The sequence below is a fragment of the Engystomops pustulosus genome, chromosome 3 (genome assembly GCF_040894005.1).
Source record: "Engystomops pustulosus chromosome 3, aEngPut4.maternal, whole genome shotgun sequence".
NCBI classification, from domain to species: Eukaryota; Metazoa; Chordata; class Amphibia; order Anura; family Leptodactylidae; genus Engystomops; species Engystomops pustulosus.
The window spans coordinates 144,371,114-144,384,292 of record NC_092413.1 but is presented as its reverse complement, the minus strand read 5'-3'; the positions used below and the strand labels follow the sequence as shown (position 1 = coordinate 144,384,292).

Genomic DNA, 13,179 nt, shown 5'->3' with positions numbered 1-13,179 from the left:
TATCTTTAGCAGACTGTTGAAGTGCATTCTCCATGACAGATATAACAAGTTAGCCGATCGGAATATGGACATGGAAGTCTCGTTGCACTATCAAAGGTAAGTTGGCTATGAATTTTATAACCACAGAGGTACTCCTTCATCTATAAATAACCATTGTTAGTTCAACAAACAATAATGCACATGTGTGTTTTACTCTAGATCGTAATTGAGTTAATACCGGTATATTGGAAAGCTTACTATTGTAAATGTATATTTTACCTTCTCTCTTTATTTCTATTTGTAAAGACTTCACAGAAAACCCCCCATATAATTTCTATCATTAAGACCCAATGCTCCGGTTTGTATAATCCATTGCGCTTCTTTTCTAAGTAGCAGTTTATGTCCCTTGTCTTGGTATCAGGACCTGCTCCATACCTGCAAAGGTGAGCAGATCAGTGTTACCCCTATGGGCTGCATTGACATGTTCTATGAGGCGCGGAGCTCCTTTGCCGCTACTTACTGAATTCTTATATTCCCTGAATCATGTGAACAGTGCCCTTATTGTTTTACCTATGTAAAATTGGCCGCATGGGCAGAAAATAACATATATGATAAAGCAGGACCTACAGGTAATAAATTGCCTGATTCTATGTTCCAAGCCACAAATTTTCAAGAATTTACCCTTGATCATTTGGGCGCAATGACTGCAGCTTCCACATTTGTGATTACCTATGGGGGCAGCTTTTCTTAACCAATTTATCCCGTTGTCCGTATCTGGGAGTTTGGAGTTTCAAAGAAGCGGTGAGTGCCAACTTTTCTTTCCCATGATTTATCCTGTGCATGTTGAGATTAAGAACTGAACATTGTTTCTATAAGGTTTAGCACCACCTTGCAATCATAAAGCTGCATTGTCACTCTCCTAGGAGTAAATACACTCCATTCACCATACCTCCTTCATACAAAGGTCCTCAATAGTGTCCTTCTATAATTTCTCATACTTTCATAGAAACCTCCTATTTGAACTAGTTCTCAGTATAAAAGACACTTGTTCACAACCTCAAACGGTCACACTCCAAACTCCACTATGGTAAATACTAAAGAGCTGTCGAAGTACACCAGAAACCAAATTGTAGACCTGCACCAGTCTGGGAAGACTAAATCTATGATAGGCAAGCAGCTCGGTGTGAAGAAATCAACTGTGGGAGCAATAATTATCAGTGGTCTGGCATTACTTCCATTTTTCTGATCTCCCACGATCAGGGGCTCCACGCAAGACCTCACCCCATGGGTTTACAATGATCACAAGAATGGTAAGTAAAAGGGGCCTAGTGAATGACCTGCAGAAAGCTGTGACCATGGTAACAAAGGCTATTGTAACACTCTACCCTGCCAGGGACTCAGATCCTGCAGATGTGTCCACCTGCTTAAGCCAGTACATATTTTCTGGAATTGTTTTCAAATTTTGTCTCTCATAGTGGAGATCTACCGATGCTATTTGAGTGGCTGACATTAACCCCTTACCGTCATGTGACGTAGTCTTCTGAAGACCCCAGGCTACTTCGGGTTAACCCATGCATTACAATGTGCTATCAGCACATTGTAATGTATGAGTAGTAAAATACACATATACTGCCATACTGTAGTATGGCAGTATATGATAGGATCGTACAGACACCCTAGGGTTAAAGTACTCTAGGGAGTCTGAAAAATAGTAAAAATAAAAAAAAAAGTTAAAAAAAATTTATAATAAAAAAACCTAAAAACTCAAATCCACCCCCCTTTCCCTAGAACTGATATAAATAGTAGAAATCATAGACACATTAGGTATTGCCCCGTCCAAAAATGCCCAATAAAAATATTATAACGGTTTTTCACTACGTTTAACCTACATTTAAAGGAAAATTGCGCCCAAAGTCCAAAATGGCAATTTTTTGCCTTTTTTTAAAAAAAATGTTAAATTCTATAAAAAGTGATCAAAAGGTTGCACAGTCCTAAAAATGGATCAAAATCCGCAAAAAACGACACCTCCCAAAGCTCCGTACACCAAAGTATAAAAAAGTTATTAGCGCCAAAAGATGTAAAAATCGCCAAAAAATTTTTTGTACAGGAGGTTTTAATTTTTTTAAATGTATGAAAACATTATAAAACCTATACAAATTTGGTATTCCCGTGATCGTACCGACCCAAAGAATAAAGCAGACATGTCATTTGGGGTGTACAGTGAAATCCGGAAAATCCAAGCCCACAAGAATACGGCACAAATGCGTTTTTCACTGCATTTGGAATTTTTTTCCCGCTTCCCAGTACACTGCATGGAATATTAAATAACACCATTTTGAAGTGTAATTTGTTACGCAGAAAATAAGCCATCACACAGCTCTGTACATGGAAAAATAAAAAAGTTATAGATTTTTGAAGGTGGGGAGTGAAAAATAAAAACGAAAAAGGGCTGCGGTGTTAAGGGGTTAATACTTTTTCCCCACTGTATGTCTATAGCCTAGCCTTTACCTTACACTTTTTTTTGTCCTAGTCATAGAAATGCATAATATTGGTTCAACATGATTTTCTCTCCGTAAAGGAAATGTTGTTTTGGGTCCAGCAACGTCACATCTGGCGACCTGTAGCAATCATTGTTCCTCAGGAACTCTGGAATAACCCTCTATTCCAAAAGAAGATGGAAATGTGTGTTTAAGTTGAGTATTTTATTAACATAAGCTATTAATCAAAACTTTCCACTAAATCCACAAAAACATCATTATTACAGCAATATAAGTTAACATTTAGTCATTTCTCTTGGATATAGGATTATGCTTTTGTTGAGGTTATCGGACCCATAATTTAAGCAGTGGTGAGTGACTTCTTTATTCCTCTGGGGTAAATGCCTCTTTATGGCGGATATCATCTGGACTGGCGCCCCCATGTTTTACATTGGGTAGTACAGCTTCCATATAAAATCTTTTCAGCTTTGATTCTTTGGCTTCCCAAAACTCTGGATCAAATTTCACTGGGATAACTGCAGTCTCTTTTTTAGTGTAGACAACAAAGTCTGCATCGCTTATTCGTGTAACAGCCATCTGGCACTGTACCTGCGTGTAGTAAGCATGCTTTGATTTCAGAGTATAGGAATCGCCATTCAAAACTAAGCAAAAATCCCGGTCTTTGCATGCTTCACGTATTGTGTGCTCCCTATGTTTGAATGGGCACTTGACCTCTAAAATATTTAGGGTCTCTCCTGTACGCCTGTCTTTTACTATCCCATCGGGACTTGCAGCCAACCAGTTGCTGGTTGGGTGAATGAATAATCCACATTCTTCTACCTGTACTTCTTTGCCTTTACTGACTGATGCTAGTTTCTCATAGGAATTTACAGCTTTTTTCTCATTCTTGATACCCCAGTTCATGGCAGCAGTTTGCACATGAGGTGCTGAGCCCAGTATAGCTTTTAGATAAGACTGAGGTATAGCACTGGTCTTTTGATTAGCAAATCTACTGTTAGATATTTGATGTGCTAAAGATGCGGTGATGCGGTTTTGACGCCAGGAATACCATTCTGGATTCTCTCTCTGCCCGCGTGTCTGTCGTTCTATTTTAGCAATCTCTCCTGCAGAAAGTTGAGTGCCAGATACAGGTACAGCGGGCGTTGTTGCTTGTCTTTTAGGGACATCTGGGGTAGCCTCTGATTTCTTTGAGGTTGGCCTATACCCGTTTCCAGTGGTTGCTCTTCTTGAAGCATTTGAGGAGTCTCCTGTGGTCACTTTGTGTCTTGCTGTTGGATGAGCACCTTGCTGATTTAGTATTTTAGGTGGTTCACTGGCACACTGTGGCTGTTGAAATTCTGCACAAGTGCCAGTCTTTTGTAATCCTTTACCTTGAGGATGTCTTTTCTCTGACAAATTGGTATAGTTTACCGCAGGTTGAGTGCTTCTTCCTGGCACAGATTTTTGTGAAGGTTTCTTTTCCGGTGGCACCATTGCAATATTTTAAGGATTTAAAGAAACTGAAGGGAAAAAAAAATAATTTGGATATTTAAAAACTTGATCAAATACATACTCTTTCATATAGTTCTGTATGTATGCAGTTAAATAGGTACAGAATACTAAAGTAGTTACAGTTAAAAATGCAACTTTGATTAGTTTTAAATGAAAGACCCTTTAAAAAGTAAACGGGCATTTCTGTTTTATTTGTTGTAGCTCCTTAGGGCTCTTTTACATTGCCATTATTCACACCCGTGGTTCAGCTATTTCCATGGATGGCTCACAAAGCCAATTGATTTCTATGGGTGTTTTCACATTGGCTTGTATTTTCACTGATCGGTTGTCTCTGGAAAAAATTATGAAACATGCCCTATTTTTAACGGAAGGTGAAAGAGCCCTTAGATGCATGAATTAGCCTCCCTTCCTCTCCTGATGTTGTTTCCTTCTATCAATTAGTAAATTGATAACTGGGTGGTCTCTGAACTGTCCAATTCTTAAAGGGAACCTACCACCACAAATCTACCTATAAAGGTAGATCGGGTGGTAGGTGGATGTAAGGGACGTGAGGATAGCTCTTTTTAGAGCTAATCCTCACGTCCCCGCTAACTTTTGGGAAACTTTATTGACCTAATATGTAAATTTCGTTATGCGGCTACTGGGGCGTGGAGTAGCCGGCACGAGGCTACACAGCGCGGCTACTCCACGCCCCAGTAGCCACATTACTCCTCCTACCCTGTTGTGTGCGGCGCGCAGCTCCTCGTAGCTGCGCGCCCTCATCCGACAAGCCGGCTACTGCGCATGCGCAGTAGCTCCGGCCTCGGAGCTGGGACTGCTCAGCCGGCGTTCTGCGCATGCGCAGAACGCATCATGATGCACGCAACAGGGTAGAAGGAGTAATGTGGCTACTGGGGCGTGGAGTAGCCGTGCTGTGTAGCCTCGTGCCGGCTACTCCACGCCCCAGTAGCCGCATAACGAAATTTACATATTAGGTCAATAAAGTTTCCCAAAAGTTAGCGGGGACGTGAGGATTAGCTCTAAAAAGAGCTATCCTCACGTCCCTTACATCCACCTACCACCCGATCTACCTTTATAGGTAGATTTGTGGTGGTAGGTTCTCTTTAAGGCAAATAAGGAGCAGAGCATCTGTCAGCCTATCAGGGAAACCAGAGCAGATTTGGGTAGTACACTGGGGTGTCGGCTATTAGTTATAGGGTGTGTCCCGATGCTGGTTCTGCTGAGATCTTGAGCTGAACCGGCATCAGCTCAGCGTCCGATAAATCGGACGCTGAGTGCTAAGTCACTGAGCTCAGTGTCCATTATATAGGACGCTGAGCGTCAAGAGGTTAAACATGGGATCAAGGGTGCATCTTTCAGATTAGATCTCAAAATGCGATCAAAACGCAAAATGAACGTGGCTAAGGCCGGCGGCACACGTCTTTAACCCGTTTTTGGCCCGTTTTTAAGCAGTCTGTTAAAAAACGCACCCATTCTTGAAAAACGCATGCATTTTTTAAAACGCATCCATTTTTGACCAGTTTTAGCATGTAGTATGTATGCCGGCCCGGCGGGCATACGGCTGTGTAAATGTAACCTTAGGGTGATGCCACACATGGTGTTTTGAACCCGTTTTTGGTCCGTTTTTAAGCAGTCAGTTTAAAAACACATGCGTTAAAAACTGTTTTTACAGGTTTTACCGATTATCTTAATTAAAACTGGCCAAAAACGGATGCGTTTTTGGACGGACTGCTTAAAAACAGACCAAAAACGGGTTAAAAACGCCATGTGGGGCACCACCCTTACACTGCACTAACATTTGCGTTTACAAAATGTAATGTTAGCAGCTATGTAATTATGCAAATGTCCTCCCCTCAGCTGTTATATTGCGTTTAAAAACACAACGGGGGTCCCGGGATGTCAGAGGTAATCTACCACTGACATTCACGGGTAACACCCGCAGTCGGAGTGGGTTCCGATCGTGGGTGTTTAACCCGTTAAATGCCGCGGTCAGCGCGACCGCGGCATTTAACTTGCCTTTGGGGGGGGTCTTTCCCGCACGATCGGCACCCCTGATCATTGCTATGGCAGCCCTAGGGTCCTATCAGTACCCCAGGGCTGCCTGCTGGCACTGCCTGAAAGATGGCGTCTGTGACATCATCTTAAAGGCACAGTGTCACCCTGTGCATGTGCATAGGCTGACACTGCTAATACCCTGCAATACATCAGTATTATCATGAACAAGCATCCTATGGTGGAAATAGTAAAAAAGTAAAAAATACTGTTTTTCAATAGAAAATAAAGTAATAAATCAATAAAAAAAATGTCCATAAGCCCCATAACATCTGAAGAGACATATAACGCTAAATCATAACACAAACCCCACATATATAGTATCACCGCGTCCATAACAACCCGTAGAATAAAATGAAATAATTATTGAACTTGTACGATGAACGCCGTAAAAAAAAACTTTAAAAAACCTGCCAAAAATTATGATCTTTACCTATTTAATCTCACAAAATATGCAATAAAAAGTGATCAACAAAACAGATGTACTCCAGAATGTTGCAAAGTACAACATGTCCCGCAAAAAACAAGCCATTAACCAGCTCTGTAGCCAAAAAAGTAAAAATGTTATGCCACTTGGAATACGGCGATGCAAAAATGATAGATTTTTCCCCACATTAGGTTGTATTTGGCAAATTTAGTAAAATATAAGAAAAAATATTCAAGTCTGGTACCCCCGTAATTGTATCGACCCATGGCATCCTCAGTCTATATTGCTGAAGTAGCTCTGTAGTATAAGATTACATGTGCTCAAGTATATATTACATAGGGTTAGATGGTGCTGTAGGGAGGGGAGTACATACATCCTCAGTTTATATTTCTGAAGGAGCTCCGTAGTATAAGACTATATGTAGTATGGACTTAGTAATGAGTAATGAGATCAAGGATTATCAATAAAGCTGCATTACAGATACCTTACAGCTGATTATTGCAATCTAGGACTATGGTAAAGCTTTCAGAAAGCTTCACCAGAGGTCAGAGGGGTCTGTCTGTAACTATGGGTTGTCTGTAAGTCGGGTGTCCTTAAGTAGGGGACCGCCTGTATTCTGTTCTACATTAATGGTATATATTGGACTTATGATTCCTCAACACCAGGATGCAAATAACTAGTGGTCTTAGCTGTGCAGAACCATTATCTAGGCAGAGGTGCAGTATTTTGTATTTTAATAGGAGAGGGTATGTTAGCCCCCATGTATTTATTGGAATCATGGTTACTCTTTTTGATTCCCTGTTTCACTGTTTTTAAGTGGATTATTATTGCTGTCATTACTATATAGTCAGTTACATTTTGTAGAGTTGGGATATACTATTTTACTTGGACATTTCCTCGCAGGTTTTGCAAAAAAACATCTCTGAGAACTAGAGTTTATTGGCTTTGTGGGGGGTCGAGTCCATTTGAGGTGTCAAACAGCCTCTTCTGTGGCGGTGGAGGAGTTGGGTGGAAGTTGCAGGTGGACTGATTTTTAACTAATAGAGGATGTTAAAACTCATGGTGGTGAACAGGCTGAGCTTTGGAAGTGGCCAGCCTGAAGGATGTCTTAATGGTAATGTTATCCAGGGGCGGGCACGGTGGTGAAGCACTGGAGTGAGGATCTTCACAAGGGTCATTGGTGCCCATAAAGTGGACTGACTCTGCTAGAATGGCAAGCCAGAGCGTGCCGCCCCTTTATTGCTGTCTGGCCGGCGGGCTGTACGTCAGGCAGCTGGGGATCTCACGGTATAGGTGAAGCCCATTCCTAGCTAATCACCCAACTCTTCTTCTAACTGTTTTAGTCTTGTGATTTAAATAAAGCTGTGGCCTATTTGACACCATAAAATAAAGTGTTTTGTGTATATTTATACCGGACACAGTGTTCCCCTTTTGAGCTGTTATGACGAAGTGAGGGTCCATCCCATATCGAAAAGTCATGCCCCTTTGCTCGGGGCCTGTTGAAAGCCCTTGATCACGAACTCCTTTTTTCTGTGCCCAGGAACACCACGACATGCCATGCTGCTCTTTATGGTTTGTTCCAAGGCACCCACATGGTGGAATTGCTTCAAAGACGTCATGTGGTAAAAAAAATCTCCCCCAAATTCAGGCTAATATGATTCATCTCACCTCATTTTCACATGAGATGAATTAAGTTTAGTGGTTACAGGGTTGGTGTCACTTCAGAAGCCTCTATCTTTGGTTCTGTGAAACGTGTTTTTCGTCATATTAAGAATAAGAATCCTATGGAAGCTGAAAATCTTATGGTTCTGTGAGTTATAGAAGTGGACATGAAAGCAGTTAAAAAATATGTTTGTTCCAAGGCACCCACATGGTGGAATTGCTTCAAAGACGTCATGTGGTACGCCAGGAGGCGCCTCACCATGCACAGAGAAACTTTGTCCATCCAGGATTGTCACCGGCTAGTCTTGAGCCAGCTCAGAGACTGCGCCTCCCTTGACAGCAGGATGGACTTAGAAGAAGAGGACTGACAAGCCACTTCTTCACTTTTATCTTGTGGACTTTATTTTCTTGTTTTATTTGATCATGGATATGCACCTTCATGTAGTATCATCTCATAGGATGCAGATCATTCCTCAGGGCCGGCGCTATGGGTAGGAAAAGTGGGCAATTGCCAAGTGAGGTTCTATGTGTCACAGAGCCAGAGATACAGCTCTCTGAAATGTCCCCCCCCCCCCTCCAGATTCTTAGCCATAAGGCTACAGGGAGAATTTGCTGCACATAGGAGCTGCTGCACCTCACAGATAATGGAAATATTCACTTTATATGTTACTACATTATTAGAAGGGATAATATCAACTAATATTTATGTTTTTTAACCCTTCTCAATGCAGAACTATCTAAGAACACACTTTCTCTCTTATTGCCTTTTATTTCGTGATAGTTTTTTTTTTTTTCTGTGAAAATTGATTGATATGATGAACATTAGATCCTCTTTGCCCAATGTCGCTATTATATATTAACACCGCGACCCAGAACATGTATGTAAAGCTATATATAACACCAAAAACACACACATGTTCCATAATAAAGTTTTTATTTCCCACCATCCTCCATTATTTACACCAATGTTATGACATTCTTACTCAAATTCTTATGACGCGCTGAGGGTTCTGTTATTGTGCAGCTAATACAATGGCGCACATCTAAACGTGACTTTTGCTATCTCATTAGCTTGGTTTATGGATATATAGTTATTTATTTGGGTTACCATTGTGTAAGGGAGCATTGACGTTCAGTGCAATTTTCTGGATAAATTGTTTGGTGTCCCCTGTGGATGTAACGTTCCCTTTGCTGCATATTTTGGTGAATATACACATGTGGGGTCTGTATGATCTCCTCACATCTTACTGTTTTAGGAAAGTATATTTTCTTTATATAAGTATCTGGATTTGTACATATTTTAGAGGAAATTTTGAATGTTAATTGCCTAATGCATCGCCTGCTTGTCTGCTTTAAAATTATATAGGTTTTATGGCGCCTTTACTTTTTAATCTGTTTTATTACTATATTTTTCAGGCTGTGACTGGCTGTGAGGTGAAGGTGAATATTTTCTGTTTGGAACAATTTTTTTGCCATCAAAGTCAAATTTTAAGTATTTTTTATAAAATGTTTCAGTTTGAATAAAAATTGCATGAATGCGCCTATTTCTATAAACTCTTTAATGCAATTTTGAAAATGGGGCAAGTGTTTCATCTTTCATATTTATCTTCTATCATAATAATAATTAATAATTTCTTTATAAAGTGCACACAGGTTACGCAGCGCTGCACAGAGCTTGCCAAATTATGAGGCCCATTGGGGACAGGGACCAATCTAATTAACCTACCAGTAATTTTTTGGAGTGTGGGAGGAAACCAGAGGACCCCAAACACAGAGAGAACATACAAACTGTTTGCAGATGTTGACCAGCGCTGCAAGGTTGTAGTGCTAACCACTGAGCCACCGTGCTGTCCATCAATTTCCCTATGATCTATCTCCTATAAAATTCTCCATTATTACAGATTGTTTTACCATACTAAAGGGAGCCTCTTTCTGACTGTGACTGGTCATAAAATAGTTTTATTTTTGGGCCCCATTTTTGGTTTTGCCTGGGGCCCCACTTTGTCTAGCACCGGCCCTGCATGGAATAACGATAACATGATTATTAGGCTATATGGTGAACACCAATAAAAAAAAAGTAAAAAATACAGTACAGAATTGATGCTTTTCTACTCCTGCCCTCAAAAGAAAGATTATCTAGGGTGGTTTTAATGCTAAATATTTAAAGTTTAATTCAAAACCATAATAATCCCCAAAATAGTCCATTCTGAAAATATGGAAAATCTATATTCTTTTTGTAAGCCGTATGACATCCAAATAAATTATCCAGACATTTCAAAAATCATGAAAATGTAAAGTAGACAAATGGGAAATGTTATTTAGCAACTTATTTAGGTGGTAAATCTATCTGCCTGAAAGTACGATGATTTTCGAATTTTGTAAATGGCAATTTTTTCTTAAAATTCATCATTTTTTCTTTTTTGTTGTAAATAAACGCAAAACTTATCTGCCAAAATTTACCACTAAAATGAAGTACAACATGTGAAGAAAAAACAATCTCAATATCGCTTTGATAAGTAACAGTGTTCAAAAGTTATAACAATATAAAGCGACGCAAGTCAGAATCCAAAAAATTGGGCTGAGCCTTAAGCTGTAAAATGGCTTATACATGGGTCAATACACGAGATCAGCACTTAAAAAAAAACAAAAAACAACTTATATACTCTCCCTCCGGTGGTCCCGATGTCTTCCGTGCCTGTTTCTTCCCAGCCGGCACATAGTATGATGTCAGCAGCGGCCACGTCATAGTATGCGCCTGCCAGCCAGGAGGAAGCATGGGCGCGCCCTGCAGGCTGTTACAGAAGAAAAAAGACTGGTGCAGAAGACAGAAGAGGAGCCGTGCTGACATTGGGGAGCCGCACTGCGCAATGGGGCCGCCGGAGGGTGAGTATAGTTTTTTTTATATACTACTACCACTGGGGGCAGGCTGGGCTGGCTGTATACTACTGGGGGCAGGCTGAGCTGGCTGTATACTACTGGGGGCTGGCTGTATACTACAGGGGGGCGGGCTGGCTGTATACTATAGGGGGCTGGCTATATACTACTGGGTGCTTGCTGGCTATATACTGTAACCAATGCATTTCCCACTCTCAGCTTATATTCTAGTTAATAGGTTTTCCCAGTTTTTGGTTGTAAAATTAGGGGTCTCGGCTTATACTCGGGTCGGCTTATAGTTGAGTATATACAGTACATAAGTAATTCTGCAAAGCCACAGTTACATTACCTTATATTAGTCTTCACAGGTTCTTCTCTCCTAAAGATTTCTTTCTGTTATCAGTTTCTTCATATGTCATGTTATTTGTAATCCTCCCACTTCTCAGTTCCTCCCTTAGCTTTACAGCTCATGCTGAACAGTTTGCACCCAGTGAAGGCAGTTAAAAAATAGGCATTAATATGATCTTTATGTGCAGCTTGCATTTCCAACTATAGCACCATCTATCTCTGGTTCTGTAGCTTACAACCCCAGCAACCAATGAAGCTGTTTCATCTAGCACTGGGACAAGATGTCTGGCTAATTATGCATGTCCCCTGCAAACCCCTCTCCCAGCTTAAATTCAAAACCCTCACTTGACGTCACAAGGGCACAAGTGGCACGGGTGTGTATAATTAGCTGTCCGAAGCGCCGGACAGGTTGTCCCCGCACTCCAGGCTGCTAATTCTAAGTCTTTTTTATAGGCGATCCTGGCGTGTCAACATTAAAGAAGACCAGCGCCGGGATTGGAATGAAGAGGACCGCAAGTGAGTATATGTGGTTTGTATTTTGTTATTCATCAATATACCTTAATTTGCCGCTTCTCCTTGCAGCAGAAACCACCTCTCTTGCCCTACAGTGTATTATATCTTCTTCCTTGAGTGTAAAGCTGTGTTGTGTTGGCATCTCCATCACATCTAGATTTTCAGATGGTCTGTAAGAACTGGTTCCTTTTCTGCGACTTGTTGCTCTATAAACTGTCTATGGAGGATATAGGGGTTAGATTTAAAATAACTGGGTGGCTTTATATGGAGTACTGTATATAATATAATTTGGGATTATGCATATGGGGCCCATTATAAATAAAGTAGGGTAACTGTATAAAAATAAAACAGGTGTGTATATAAATTAGCAGGGTGCTGTACATAAATTGCTTATAGTGTTGTTTCAAAACACAATGCATTATATGTACGAAGTCTTAGTGGGGTATTATATTAATTATGGGATACTGGTATATATAATAAATTGTAGATGCTGTATATACTATAAATTATTCAGGGGTCTATATAAAGTATGTTTTATGTGAGGAACAGTATGTCCAGTTGCGTTGTGAAGATAATATATGTTTAGGAACACGCTCCATTATATTGTAGGTGAGGTGGGGGCGCATTTTCAATTTTTCACCTTTGGCAGCAAAAAGGCTAGATTCATCTATTCTCATGATGGAGGAAAGACAAGGAATTCTCCCAATGAGGGGACAAATGATGACTACAAGTGTTGGTGATCACTTATTTGGCTGAATGTAGGAGATTTCTAGGTAATCCTTTTTAAAAGGCAGAGACAGAGACATGGAAATTGCAGTCATAAATAGCATTACCAGCTCCTGTGTCAGAATTTCCACTGTCTTATACACTGCATTATAATAATTGAATACCCTATGCCAGAAAGACTGTATCATAGGACATGACCATCGTACGTGCATCCATCCTACCAGGGCTTTGTCTGACAACTTGGATCAGATGATGGGTACATATGAAACAGTTTGGTTGCGTATCATAGGACATGACCAGCATATGTGTATCCATCCTACCAGGGCTTTGCTGACAACTTGGATCAGATGAGGGGTACATATGATACAGTCTGGTTTCATACCTATGCCAATGGGATAATATTTTATAATTCTTCATGGGAGTGTAATGTCCAGAACTAATTACGAATTCATACCCAGGGAACCCTGTGGGACTGAACACCTTACTGGGCTCCCCCATTTCAGATATCCAGCTATTTAGGGCTCTTCCTTTATATTCCCAGGATCCATATTACAACATATAGTCCTCTGGCATAGGCTGCATGGTAGAACAGCGCCTCCAAGTGGCGGA

The 13,179-nt window shown here is 40.6% G+C and overlaps 1 protein-coding gene across 1 annotated transcript; it reads right to left on the bottom strand.

Moving 5' to 3' along the window:
* Window positions 1-2,666: 2,666 nt before the first annotated feature.
* Window positions 2,667-11,448, bottom strand: LOC140120566 (uncharacterized). The gene is made up of 2 exons (XM_072139555.1): window positions 11,333-11,448; window positions 2,667-3,976 (listed from the first exon to the last, which is right to left on the bottom strand). Exon 2 carries the CDS (start codon window positions 3,948-3,950, stop codon window positions 2,841-2,843), a length of 1,110 nt encoding a protein of 369 aa, XP_071995656.1. The 5' UTR covers window positions 3,951-3,976; window positions 11,333-11,448; the 3' UTR covers window positions 2,667-2,840.
* Between the last annotated feature and the right edge of the window lie 1,731 nt (window positions 11,449-13,179).